The following is a 13159-nucleotide window of genomic DNA, read 5'->3' as shown; positions in this document are numbered from 1 at the left end:
TATAATCTTTGGGATTGATAATGTGGAGATTTGTTTATTATAAAGTAGATGGTAGATTTAACACTGAAAAGTGGCTTCATTTTGTGGTAAAATATAGAAGCTTTTTCTATAGATTGTTAAAAGGATAAAATGTAACAAGGGAAGAAAAGTATTTCTTGCCTCTCAGATAAGGTAATGAAGTATCTATCTTCAAGAAGCTTCCATCTGATTTCAACTTCTGATGCAAAATGTCATCAGCTTGCCTCTTTATTGTGCCTGCATTGTTAGAGGTAAACTGAAATTTAAGCAATACATCCGTTTTCAAACCATCATTACTTGACCTGAAAAACAAAACACCACAATAAATGAATGAGAACATAGCCACAGTAATTATGTTATAGCATGGTGCCTAAATATGAGTCATATCTTGAAGAAACTAAAATAAAAACATGTCATATATTTTAGTGTCATGGATTTTTTTCCTTCATGTACTAAACCAAAACTCACAGCCATCGAGTCAATTCCAACTCATAGAGACCCTATAGGACAGAGTAGAACCGCACCGTAGGATTTCCAAGGCTGTAATTTGGAAGCAGACTGCCACATCTTTCTCCCACAGAGCCGGCTAGTGGGTTCAAACTGCCAACCTTTTGTTCACTAGCCAAGTACTTAAACACTGCACTGCTGGGGATCCTTAACCGTTTTTATACAGGTATTAACATCTGAATTAGAAACCCTGGTGGTATAGTGGTTAAGTGCTATATTATGGCTGCTAACCAAAAGGGTGGCAGTTTGAATCCACCAGGCACTCCTTGCTTTTGAAACATGGTCATATTCAAGAAGGAAAGAATACTTGAGGGTGCTATCATACTTTTTTCTGAAAAAATAATCGAACACACTTGTGAAACTTTGTATGTGTACGTGCATGTATGAATATATATTCTTATATGGTCACTATGAGTCGGAATTGACTCGACAGCAAAGGGTTTTTAGGGTTTGATAAACTTTTAAAATTTATAAAAGATGCTTATTATAAGGAAGAAATAAGTAAAGTTGAGAGAAGTAGATAGTTACTGTAATAATCTAACTGAAATTTAAAAGCCTTCAAAAGAACAACCAGTAGCATACATTTCATCTCCACCCAAGTTAAGAACCTTTCACTGTAGGTACTTTCTACAGAAGTAATAGCAATTAAAGCCCTTTGGTGACCCATGGACAAATGGTATCCCAACCACTTTTTATGCCTCTGGAGTTCTTTGGGAGTATATTTGCTGTCCTTCAGTGGGGACTTGAATAATGATGAAATGTGAAAGAAGCTTTTGTTAAAGCAAAATACCTGGAGTGTGAGGCTTGGAAGTAAGGTTGAGCAACCAGAAACGTGATTGGGTAAAATTTTGTCTCTTTTGGCTTTTGTACCCCTAGATAAGTCTTGTAAGCATATTTATGGTTTCCTGATAGTTAGGGAGCCCTAGTGGGCTTGGTTTTAGGTTTTGTGTGTGTGTGTGTGTGTCTTATGTGGAAAACCAGAGATTCCCCATGTAACCTAATGGAAGGTGCCCCACTATATTTTCAGCAACCAAATTTCCTGGGGTCAGAAAGTTGTCCATCAATCAGCAGGCTTGAGAAGGCAAAAAGTTCAGTAGTAACCATGCAGTCCCAGACAACATTTTTCAAAATGTATATTACCAACCAAAAATTTAAACATACCCCATGACTCAGCATATTTCCATTAATAAAAACACATGGTATCCAAAAAAAAAAAAAAAAAATTCAAAGCAGGAAATAACAGGATCACCAAAGGGTTAAATGTAATAATGTTAAACTATGTTTGCTTCTTGGTATAGCTAAGATTTTTAGAAGTTGCCCAAAAAGTGAATAATTGATGAATAACTAATATAAACTTGCCTTTTTATCATACAAATTAATTAGTTGTGATTACCTAAGGTTGACAACATGAGACTTGATGTAGAGATAATTTAAAGGGGATCTTTGAAATATCTTATCCATCTGAGAAAAGAAAAGAAAAGAAAAAAAAGAATAGAAATTTAAGTATGAATTTCACACATTTCAATATGTCACAAAAATTCTTGTATAAAACCTGCTGTGACTTGAACAGTGTTTACTCTGATGTTTGTTTACAGCTATCCTCAAAAACTCATTTGGGAATAATCCAGTTCTCATAAAGATCATTCATATAATTGGATGTAGAAGTTTGAACAACTTGTCACGTGGTCACAAATGATTGATATAAAAAGTTGTATTTCCCCCAGACTCTCTGTTAACCCAGAACTAAAGCCATTTCTGAAGCCAACTTGGAAATGATTAGACTGGACTTTAAGACAAAAAATGATACTCATGAGAGTGTTCTTCTTAGTTCAAGTAGATACACAGGACTAAGTGGGCAGCTCCTGTCTGGAGGCAAGATGAGAAGGCAGAAGGAGCTGGTGAATGGACATGGGAAATCCAAGGTGGAAAGGAGTGTGCTGTCACATTATAGGGATAGCAACTATATGTGTATAAATTTTTGTACGAGAAAATAACTTGAGCTGTAAACTTTCACCTAAAGCACAACTAAAAAAAAAAAGTTGTTTTAAGATAGATAGTTAAATAGCCATAATAAAATGTACACAGAGTTGAATGAGGACTCAGAGACTGAATATTTTTGAAAGTTCAGTATATATGGATTTATCACCGATTTGTCATCTATTAATCAAGCTCAATATTATCATCCCCACTGATGTGATTGTAAATCAGTTTTTTTGGATTTAGTGAAAAATTTTAGGCCAAATTTTGATACCATGGTAAATGAGGGAGGGTAGTTATGTGCCATCAAGTTAATTCCATCTCATAGTGACCCTATGTACAACAGAACGAAACACTGCCCAGTCCTGCGCCATCCTCATGACAGTAGCTATGCTTGAGCCCAGTGTTGCAACCCCTGTGTCAATCCATCTCCTTGAGGATCTTCCTCTTTTTTGCTGACCCTCTACCAATCATGACTGGTCTCTTCTGATAACATGTCCAAATTATGTGAGATGTAGTCTTGCCATCCTTGCTTCTAAGGAGCATTCTGGCTGTACTTCTTCCAAGACAGTTTGTTCATTCTTTTGGCAGTCCATGGTATATTCAATATTCTTTGCCAACATCACAATTCAAAGGCTTCAATTTTTCTTAGGTCTTCTTTATTCATCATCCAGCTTTTGCATGCATATGAGGTGACTGAAAACACCATGGCTTGGGTCAAGTGCACCTTAGTCTTCAAGGTGACATCTTTGCTTTTTAACACTTTAAAGAGCCTCTTCACTGCAGATTTGCCTAATGTAATGCATCTTTTGACAGTCAAGAGACTGTCAAGAGACTGCTGCTTCCATGGGTGTTGATTAGTGATCCAAGTAAAATGAAATCCTTAAGAACATCAATCTTTTTTCTGTTTATCATGATGTTGCTTTTTGGTCCAGTAGTGAGAAATTTTTTATGTTGAGGTGTAATCCATACTGAAGGCCGTGGTCTTGGATCTTCATCAGTAAGAGCTTCAAGTTCTCTTCATTTTCAGCAAGCAAGTTTGTGTCATCTGCATACCACAGGTTGATAATGAGTCTTCATCTAATCTTGACGCCATGGTCTTCATATAGTCCAGCTCCTCAGATTATTTGCTCAACATACAGATTGAATAAGTATGTCGAAAGGATACAACTCCGATGCACACCTTTCCTGCCTTTAAACCATGCAGTATCCCCTTGTTCTGTCCGAACAACTGCCTCTTGATCTATGTACAGGTTTCTCATGAGCACAATTAAGTGTTCTGGATTCCCATTCTCTGCAATGCTATTCTTTGCAATGGATCATTTTGTTATGGTCCACACAGTTGAATACCTTTGCATAGTCAATAAAATACAGATAACATCTTTCTGGTATTCTCTGCTTTCAGCCAAGATCCATCTAACATCAGCAATGATATCCCTGATACCAATTCCTCTTCTGAATCCCACCTGGCAGTTCCCTGTCAATATACCACTTTTGAATGATTTTCATCAAAATTTTACTTGTGTGTGATACTAATGATATTGTTTGATAACTTCCACATTCTGTTGGATCACCTTTCTTTGGAATGGGCACAAATATGTACCTCTTCCAATTGGTTGGCCAGGTAGCTGTCTCCCAAATTTCTCAGCATAAACGAGTGAGCACTTCCACTGCTGCAGCCATTTGTAGAAACATATCAACTGGTATTCCATCAATTCCTGAAGCCTTGTTTTTTGACAATTCCTTCAGTGCAGCTTGGACTTCTTCCTTCAGTAACGTTGGTTCTTGATCATATGCTACCTCCCGAAATGGTTGAACATTGTCCAATTCTTGTTGGGAAATGACTCTTCCATCTTTTTTTGGTGCTTCCTGCATCATTTAGTATTTTCCCTGTAGGATCCTTCAATATTGCAACTAGAGGCTTGACTTTTTCTTCAGTTCTTTCAGCTTGAGAAATGCCAAACATGTTCTTTCCTTTTGGTTTTCTAACTCTAAGTCTTTGTGCATGTCATTATAATACTTTGTCCTTTCAAGCTGCTCTTTGAAATCTTCTTTTCAGCTCTTTTACTTTATCATTTCTTCCTTTTGCTTTAACTACTCTATTCAAGAGCAAGTTTCAGAGTCTCTCCTGACATTCATTTTGGTCTTTTCCTTCTTTCTTGTCTTCTTAATGACCCCTTGTTTTCTTCATGTACGATGTCCTCGATGTCATTCTACAATTCATCTGGTCTTTGCTCATTACTGTTTTATGAGTGAAATCAATTCTTGAGATGGTCTCTAAATTCAGGTGAAGTATACTTAAAGTTGTACTTTGGCTCTCGTGGATTTTTTTTCCAATTTTCTTCAGATTCAAATTGAACTTACATATAAGCAATTGATGGTTTGTTCCACAGTCATCCCCTGACCTTGTTCTGACTGATGATATTGAGCTGCTCCATCGTCTCTTTCCACAGATTGAATTTTACAGTCTTGCAAAATTCAATCATGTGATATCTAACATTATTTCTATCACCAAGGCCCAATTCTCCATCTACTGCTCTTTCTTCTTTGTTTCCAACTTTTATAATCCAGTCACCAGTAATTATCAATGAATCTTGATTGCATGTTTGGTCAATTTCCGACTTCAGAAGTTGGTAAAAATCTTCAATTTCTTCATCTTTGGCATAAGTGAGTAGATTTGAATAGTAATCTTACTAACTGATCGTCCTTGTAGGCATATGGATCCTATTGTATCACTGATGGTGTTGTACTTTAGGATAGATCTTGAAATGTTCTTTTTGACAATGAATGCAACACCATTCCTCTTCAGTTTGCCAGTCTTAGTGTAGTTGGCCATATAATTGTCTGATTCGAAATGGCCAATATCAGTCCATTTCAGCTCACTAGTGCTTAAAATACTGATCTTTATACGTTCCACCGCATTTTTGATGACTTCCAATCTTCCAAGTTTCATATTTCGTACATTCTACATTTCTATTATTAATGGATATTTGCAACTGTTTTGTTTCATTTTAAGTCGTGCTACAACAGCAAATGAAGATTCTGAAAGCTTGACTTCATCCACATTGTTAAGATTGACTCTACTTTGAGGAGGAAGCTCTTCCCCAGTTGTATTTTTAAGTGTCTTCCAACCTGAGGCACTCATTTCCTGGCACCGTACTAGACAATGTTCCTTTGCTATTCAAAAGGTTTCAGTGGCTAATTTTTTCAGAAGTAGATCACCTGGTTCTTTTTCCTAGTCTGTTCTAGTCTGGAAGCTCAGCTGAAACCTGTTGACCATAGGTGACCCTGCTGATATTTGAAATTTTGGTGGCATAGCTTCCAGCATCATAACAACACAGAAGCCAACACAATATGACAAGCTGACAGACATGTGGAGATATTTCCAAATAACTCTAATAATTTGCTTTGTACTTAAACTATTTATTTTTTTGTCGAACTTATTTTGCTCAGTTTCCGGTGCAATTGTCTTTGCCTAATGTATTTTTTCAATAATGTAGGTTAGGGTGTCCAGATTTAGCAAATAAAAATACAGGGCTTCCAGTTGAATCTGAATTTCAGATAAACAACAATCATTGCTGTTTACCACATGCATGTTTCAATATTGTGTGTGGTATATTTTCAGTATAATATAAAATTCAAATTTAACTGGGCATACTGTGTTTTATCTGGCACCTGTAACATAAATACAATTAGACATATTCTCAACTGGCTTCTTACTCTAGCCTCCTTCTTCACAAGATAGTGATGATGCCAGCAAAACTTTGACTTACCTCACTATTGATTTTTTGTTTCAGGTCAGCCCCACTTTTTGAGTGTTCTACTGAAAAATCGGGATTGTATTCAATACTGGGGATCCGGAAAGAAGCCTGGTAATAGTGAGTCTTCTGATCTGGATGGGAGAACAAAAAGAGATGGTTTCTCTTTAGTAATTTAGCTTGTATAAGAAACAGAGAGAATGGCACAAAAAAATGTTATAGAATAGGTAAACTCTGGGAATTAAACATTCAGTAGATGGTGGCCAATACCTCCCTCTAACCATTTCTTAAGATCACACATTCTTATGGTCATTGTGGACATTAATTATGGCCTGACACAATAACCATCTATGAGTGATAACAGATTATCTTAAGCTGCTAATTAAATAATGATAGAATGCAACATTCTCATACGTTGATCTCAAAGATAGAATTGCTACTAAAATAATTTTTCATTCAGTTTACAAAATATTATTAAACTACAAAATAACAGGATGTGAATCTATTGATTCATGTTGGGTATTATATTGCTTAAGACATAATATTATAGTAAACTAAACCAAATTTTTCATGCTAGAATTTTTATATATAAAGGATTATTATTTCCCAAATATTCAAAAATTTATTTGAATAAAAATTGCATTTGGGGATATAAGAAAATATCAAGGTTTTGAAATAAATTGAGTGGGTCTTCAAATTTTTTAAATAATACAATGAAGTAGATACTTACCATATGCCAAAAAATAAACAAGGAGAGCTATGATTATTGCCAGAACCAACACAACAGCTGTGATAATAAGGGCAATCATCCATGGTCTCAGTGAATTTGTTCTTCTACCCAGTGTTGATGGCCTTTTAAGAGAGAGCTATATATTAAAAACAAAGAATTTTAACACCAGAATCAAAGTTTCATACATTTTTCCCCCCTTTGGTATAGAATATTTTTCCTGAAATTCGTGGTCAGTTCATATTGTTTTTGGTAACATTTGAATGTATTTTCCTATTTTAAAAAAATACTAATAATAAAAATATATTCAATATCTGATTTTTTATTTTGATCAAAAAGTCAGTATTATACTGCAATTGGCTACTGAATATGTTGTTTCATATGTTTGCTGGCCCATTAGACCAGAAGACCTAGAGTATTTTTTTTCTTCGTAAATGAACTAATATCATATATTCGGTTCATGTGGTTAAAAGTACAATGAGCCTCAGGGAGTGAGGAGGGCGTTTTGGTCACTCTTCTCATTCTAGGGCGAAAATACAGAGTCACAAGGTGATTACTAGAGCCTTAAGGTTGGATATTGGGAGAACCAGATCTAGGATTTGGTCTGTTTGGGCCCTTCTCACACCTCTATACTTAAACCTGTAACCCACATTTATAGAACAAGTAATTTGTAATGTATATGAAGGGCATCTAAAATGGGGCACGCTGAAGAAAAGGAATGCGTTGAAAGAGAATTATTAGGAAGAAGTGATTAGCAAAGCCAAGAAGACATCATTAATATAAAAATAGTGATAACTTAGGAACCATTACACTGTCTTGCCCGCTAAGTCAGATACAGAAAACGATTTTTAAAGAGGGAGATTATTTTACAACAAAATACCCGTCTTCAAAAGGATATGGTTACCTGTTGAATTGCTCCACTCTAACACCAGAAACATCACTGTGACTGAACTATAGCCTTAAGTATGGTCACAAATGAGAAATTGTTGTAGCTTACTTTTTTTTTTTTTACTTCCTTAGCCAGGCAGACATGCCCTAAAATATTTATTCCTAGATCTTTTTTAAGAAATGAAAAAAATTTTTTCTTCATGATTTCTTTTAGTACTAATCAAATTTTAATTTAAACCTTGACTAATTTCAATGGCTAATTTCAGTGGTAGAGTGGTGGAAACTCATAGGTACTTGATAAATATTTGTTGACCAAAGGAAAGAATGTGTCATAAGGTAGTAGACAGCCCCAAACCATATACAACACAAAAGTTATTTTAGCAAGGGTTTTGCTAAGATGAATTATTTCATCTATGGCAGAATGAGAAATGAGATAAAACATTTATCTAGAATCAAATTATAATTACAAATTTTTTACTTAAATATCACTAGAGGACAATTCTCTCCTTCATTTTCTGCCTTGACTTCTCTCCCCCACTATTCCTTTAAATACAAATAATTTAACTTTGGTCAGACTACCCCAGTGAGACAACTAAACAGGTTCATTGTAGTGCTGGAAAATCCAGGCTTTAGAGAAACCTCTGACATTCAAACAAAAGAAAACATAAGTGACTTCATCCCTGAGGTATTCATACCAAAATGAAGATGAGCAGTGACAAAAGTTACTCATTCAGCTGGTCAGTCTAGAAAACCTTTCATGAAGAATCAAAGCATTTCTTATACATGTCATTTTTTAAATCCCTCCCCTACCTTCTTTTAAATTCCAAGTGGCTCATTATCCAGACTGTCCCATGAGGAGGTGCTTCCTGGAAAAAAAAACCTCAGCAGAATGGAAAGAACTGTTTCTGTTCCTTTCACGTCAGCCATTTTCCTTCAATGTTACAATCTTTTACCAGGGTCCCTCTCCAGGCCCTTTTCCTTTATGTAGCTCTCCTAGCCGTAGACCAGCATTTGCTCTTTTTCATGAAGATTTTCAAATGTTTATTGTACCAAAATGCTGCATTTAAAAATAATCCAGGATGAATAACAAAGAGATTTCTTTCAGCCACACAATGACCACATGATTTCAAGGGCTTCTGACCTCTAAAAGAGGTTGTTCAATATAGTGGTTAAAAGTGTGGGTTTTGGAGCCAGCTTGCCTGAGTTCTTACCCTGGTTCTCCACTAACTGACCTTCAGCAAACATTCAAACTTTTTTTTACCTCAGCTTCCTCATTGGTAAAGTGAGAAAAATAATACCCAACTTAAGAGGTCATTGCAGAGATTAAATGAGTAAAATGAGCACTTACAGCACTAACTGAAATATGATAAGGAGTTGGGAGTTTAGCTTCATTACTATTATTATTATCTGGGACAAACTAACAATAACATCTAATTTTTCAAAAGTGGCTAAGAAAGGATGTCAAGGAATTTGTTCATAGATGGAGTGGAGTGAGCTAATGGAAGATGTGCGCTGGATGGTGGGAGGAAGGAAATAGATGTGGGGGTACTGGCGCTCAGGACCTCAGGATTTGAGTGGCAGACAACTCTGGACAAAAACTACTGGGTAGGAAGCAGCTTGGGAGCCTAACAAAGCTCTCCCTATTCTTGTGGAGTTTTCCAGCAAATAAAAGGGATTCCAAGTTTGGGGACTCTATGCGGTGAGCATATTTTGGAGCATGCACAGTGAAAGACTTCCTGAATAAAAATAATGGATATGGAAAGATTTAGAAAAAGATGGGAGAATCATCTAGTTGGAATTTTAATCTATTGCCTAGGGAAGACAGAATAACTTTGGAAGAAAGTTGTTATGCAAATATCGGGTGGTGGTGTTAATTATTTATAATAACAGTGGCTTAGCAATGATGGTGATCATTATTTTAACTGTACCATCAGGTATGATGAGACTTTCATAAAATCTGTGATGTGGGAAGAAATACTAAAAGTTGTGCAAAAGGTTAAATGAAGATTAGTGTTTCTTTCATTAAAAAAAAAAATGATTGTGCCTATGGTGAAAGCTTACAGAGTAGCTTCCCATTCAATAGTTTGTACCTTGGTTTCAGCCAACACTCTCCTGGTTTCTGTCCTAGGTTCCTCTTTCCCCTTCGTCCTGATTTTCTACCCCTTCCTGCGTTCTCATCTTTGCTTTTGGGCAAATGTTGCCCTTTTGATCCTGTATAAATGACTTTTCTAAGAAGCACATTCCTCTTGGGTGTTATTGTTGATTTTATGGGCCTCTCTATGGTTTGGCTGAAAGGTGGTCTCCAGGAATGGCTTTAGTTACAGTTCAGAAGCGTATTTTAGGGCCATAGTCTGGGAGTTCTTCCCGTCTCTGTTAGACCAGTAAGTCCAGTCTTTTTTGTGAATTTGATTTTTTTTATTCTACAACTTCTCTCCTGCTCTGTCCAGGACCTTCTATTCTGATCCCAGTGAGAGAGATTGGTAGTGGTAGCTAGGCACCATCTAGTTCTTTTGGTCTCAAGGCTGTCTAGGCTATGATTCATGTGGTCTATTAGTCCTTTGGACTAATTGCTCCCTTAAATCTTTGGTTGTCTTCATTCTCCTTTGCTCTGTATAGTAAGAAACCAGTAGTTTTATCTTAGGTAGTCACTCACAAGCTTTTAAGACCCCAGATGCTACTCACCAAAGTGGGATGCAAAACTTCGTCTTTATGAACTGCATTGTGCTAATTGACATAGAGACAATCTATGTGTCTTGTTTTCATAACCCCACATTATGCCAATAGCAAAGATATAATGTTTCATAACTGGAAATTTGCCCTATTTTATAATTCAAAGATAATTCAACTGATATTTTAGTAGTAGATAAGAGCTCAAAAGGGAATAATTAAGGTCAAAGAGTGCTACCCGTCAAAGCTCTACTCATCAATGCAAATTTATAAGATGGAGTTTTATGGGAAGCTGGTCTTTGAAGGAAATTTAAGAGTATTGAGATAATTAAAATCTGGTAAGGACCGAAAATAATGCATATGCCATTAATCCGGGCTAAAAAAAAAAAAAAAAATTTTTTTTTTTTTTTAATTTAAGGCAAACTGATTGGCCAGAGCCTTCCCACTCACTTCTGCCAATACTACTCCAGGATTTCTTTGTTGTTCATTTTTCTGCTTACTTACTAATGTCATCCTTAACCATTTCTCTTCTCTTGCTATGTAGCAATACATTGTTACCTCCACATGGAACCAAAAAAAAAAGTTGTTGCCGTCAAATATATTCCAACTCATAGCAACCCCATAGCACAGAGTAGAGCTGCCCCATAGGATTTCCAAGGAGTGCCTGGTGAATTCGTATCGACAACGTTTCGGTTAGCAGCCAAACTCTTAACCACTATGCCACTAGGGTTTCCTGAAGCAGAGGCTATTTTGAAAGTTGAAAAATGCACAAATGCATTCTTTACAAATCTCTTCTAATGAACAAGTCAAACTGTTACTGTATCTGACCACTGGAAAAAGGTTTTATTTAAACACTAGAAATGGAAGTTTAAGGAAAAAATACATAAAACAAGAACTAAGGTCTTTCTTGAGTCAGAAAGAACTATTGAAAGAAGTATTTGAATCAGCTGGAAAATCATGTGAGTGCCAAAAGGAATGATAATAATAGGTAGGTGACTTTGACAGCTCAAGGACTTGCTCAGGGAACAAGAGCAATTGTATGTTCACAGAGTTGTGCAACAGTCACTGCAATCAATTTTAGAAATTTTTGTCATCCCAAAATGAATCTCCATATCCCTTAAGCAATCAATTCCCACTTCCCCAAGATCCAGCCATAAGGAGCCACCAATCTATTTTCTGTCTCTATGGATTTGCCTACTCTGGACATTTCATATAAATGGAATCATACAATAATATATGGTCTTTAGTGACTGGCTTTTTTCACTTACCAAAATGTTTTTAAGATTCATCTATGTTGTAGGATGTATCGGGACTTCATTTCTATTTATTGCTGAATATATTTCTTTGGATGAATATACCACATTTTATTTATCCATTCATCAGTTTATGGACATTTGTATTGTTTCCACTTTTTGGCTATTAAGAATAACTCTGCAATGAATGTTTATGTTCAAGTTTTTGTGTGGACATATGTTTTTCTTTCTTAGGGTATATACCTAGGAGTGAGTTGCTGGATCATATGGTAAATCTATGTATGACCTTTTAAGGAACTGCCAGGCTTTTCCAAAATGGCTGCACCGTTTACATTCTCATTGGCAACATATGTAGTTTGCAATTTCTCCATGCCTTCACCAATCCTTTCTTCTCTGTCCCATAGTGGCTTTTCTTTCTTCTATTTCTTCTGACTTATTCCTATCACATAACTCTTTCTCTAACTTAGTCTGGCCATTTCTTACTCCCCTCTCCCTTTTTTCCCCTTATTACATTTTTTAAAACAAAATATGTATTAATAAAATCATTTGTAATTTCCCAGATTACCCACTCTCTGAACCTTGAAATCATGTAACATCTCCCTTGCCACAGCTCCTTCATCTAATCTAATTGTCTTTCCTCTTCATCTCCTTTTTATTTCCCTCATACCATCCTTCCTCAGACATTCACTGTGTTTCATCTAGGCAGTCACAATAGGTATTAACTGATCTCTTAATCTCTAAATAATTTCCCTACCAATACTGCATGGTTCACAGTTGGAGAAGATGTCTAAGTAGGGCCTGACCCAAGCCATGATCTTTTCCATCACCTCATATGCATGTGAAAACTGGACTATTAAAAAAGAAAAAGACAAAAGAAGAATTGATGCATATGAATTGTGGTGTTGGGGAAAAATATTGACTATACCATGGACTGCCAGAAGAATGGACAAATCAATGTTAGAAGAAATACAGCTGGAATGCTTCTTAGAAGTGAGGATAGTGAGACTTTGTCTTGCTTAATTTGGACATGACATTAACAAAGACTAATCGCTAGAAAAGTGCATCATGTTTGGTAAAGTGGAGGATCATCAAGAATGAGGGAAACCTTTAATGAGATGGATTGGCATGGTGGCTGTGATAATGGGCTCAAACATACCAAAGATCATGGATATGGTACATGGACCAAGCAATGTTTCATTCTGCTCTATATAAGGTCTGCATAAGTTGAAGCTGATTTGACGGTAACAAACAACAATAACACATCCTACAATGCTGTTGTCAGAATTATCTTCCAAAATATATAGTTCTTACAATGTGTTTCTCCAGTTTAAAAAACCTCAGAGAATTCTCATGACACAGACTGT

At 36.0% G+C, this 13159-nt stretch overlaps 1 protein-coding gene across 1 annotated transcript in view; it reads right to left on the bottom strand.

The window, feature by feature from the left end:
* The window catches only part of LOC100676159 (transmembrane protease serine 11G-like), a 50019-nt gene that overhangs the window by 20910 nt on the left and 15950 nt on the right, over positions 1-13159 (bottom strand). The window contains exons 2-5 of the mRNA XM_064286311.1: positions 6991-7126; positions 6276-6394; positions 1919-1986; positions 160-320 (exon numbers count right to left, since the gene is read on the bottom strand). Coding sequence (XP_064142381.1) covers positions 160-320; positions 1919-1986; positions 6276-6394; positions 6991-7126 — 484 coding nt within the window. The remainder of the gene's footprint in view (positions 1-159; positions 321-1918; positions 1987-6275; positions 6395-6990; positions 7127-13159) is intronic.

This window comes from Loxodonta africana, chromosome 5 (assembly GCF_030014295.1).
Source record: "Loxodonta africana isolate mLoxAfr1 chromosome 5, mLoxAfr1.hap2, whole genome shotgun sequence".
Classification (NCBI taxonomy): Eukaryota; Metazoa; Chordata; class Mammalia; order Proboscidea; family Elephantidae; genus Loxodonta; species Loxodonta africana.
Note: the sequence above shows the minus strand (reverse complement) of the source record. Positions and strands in the feature narration are given on the sequence as shown.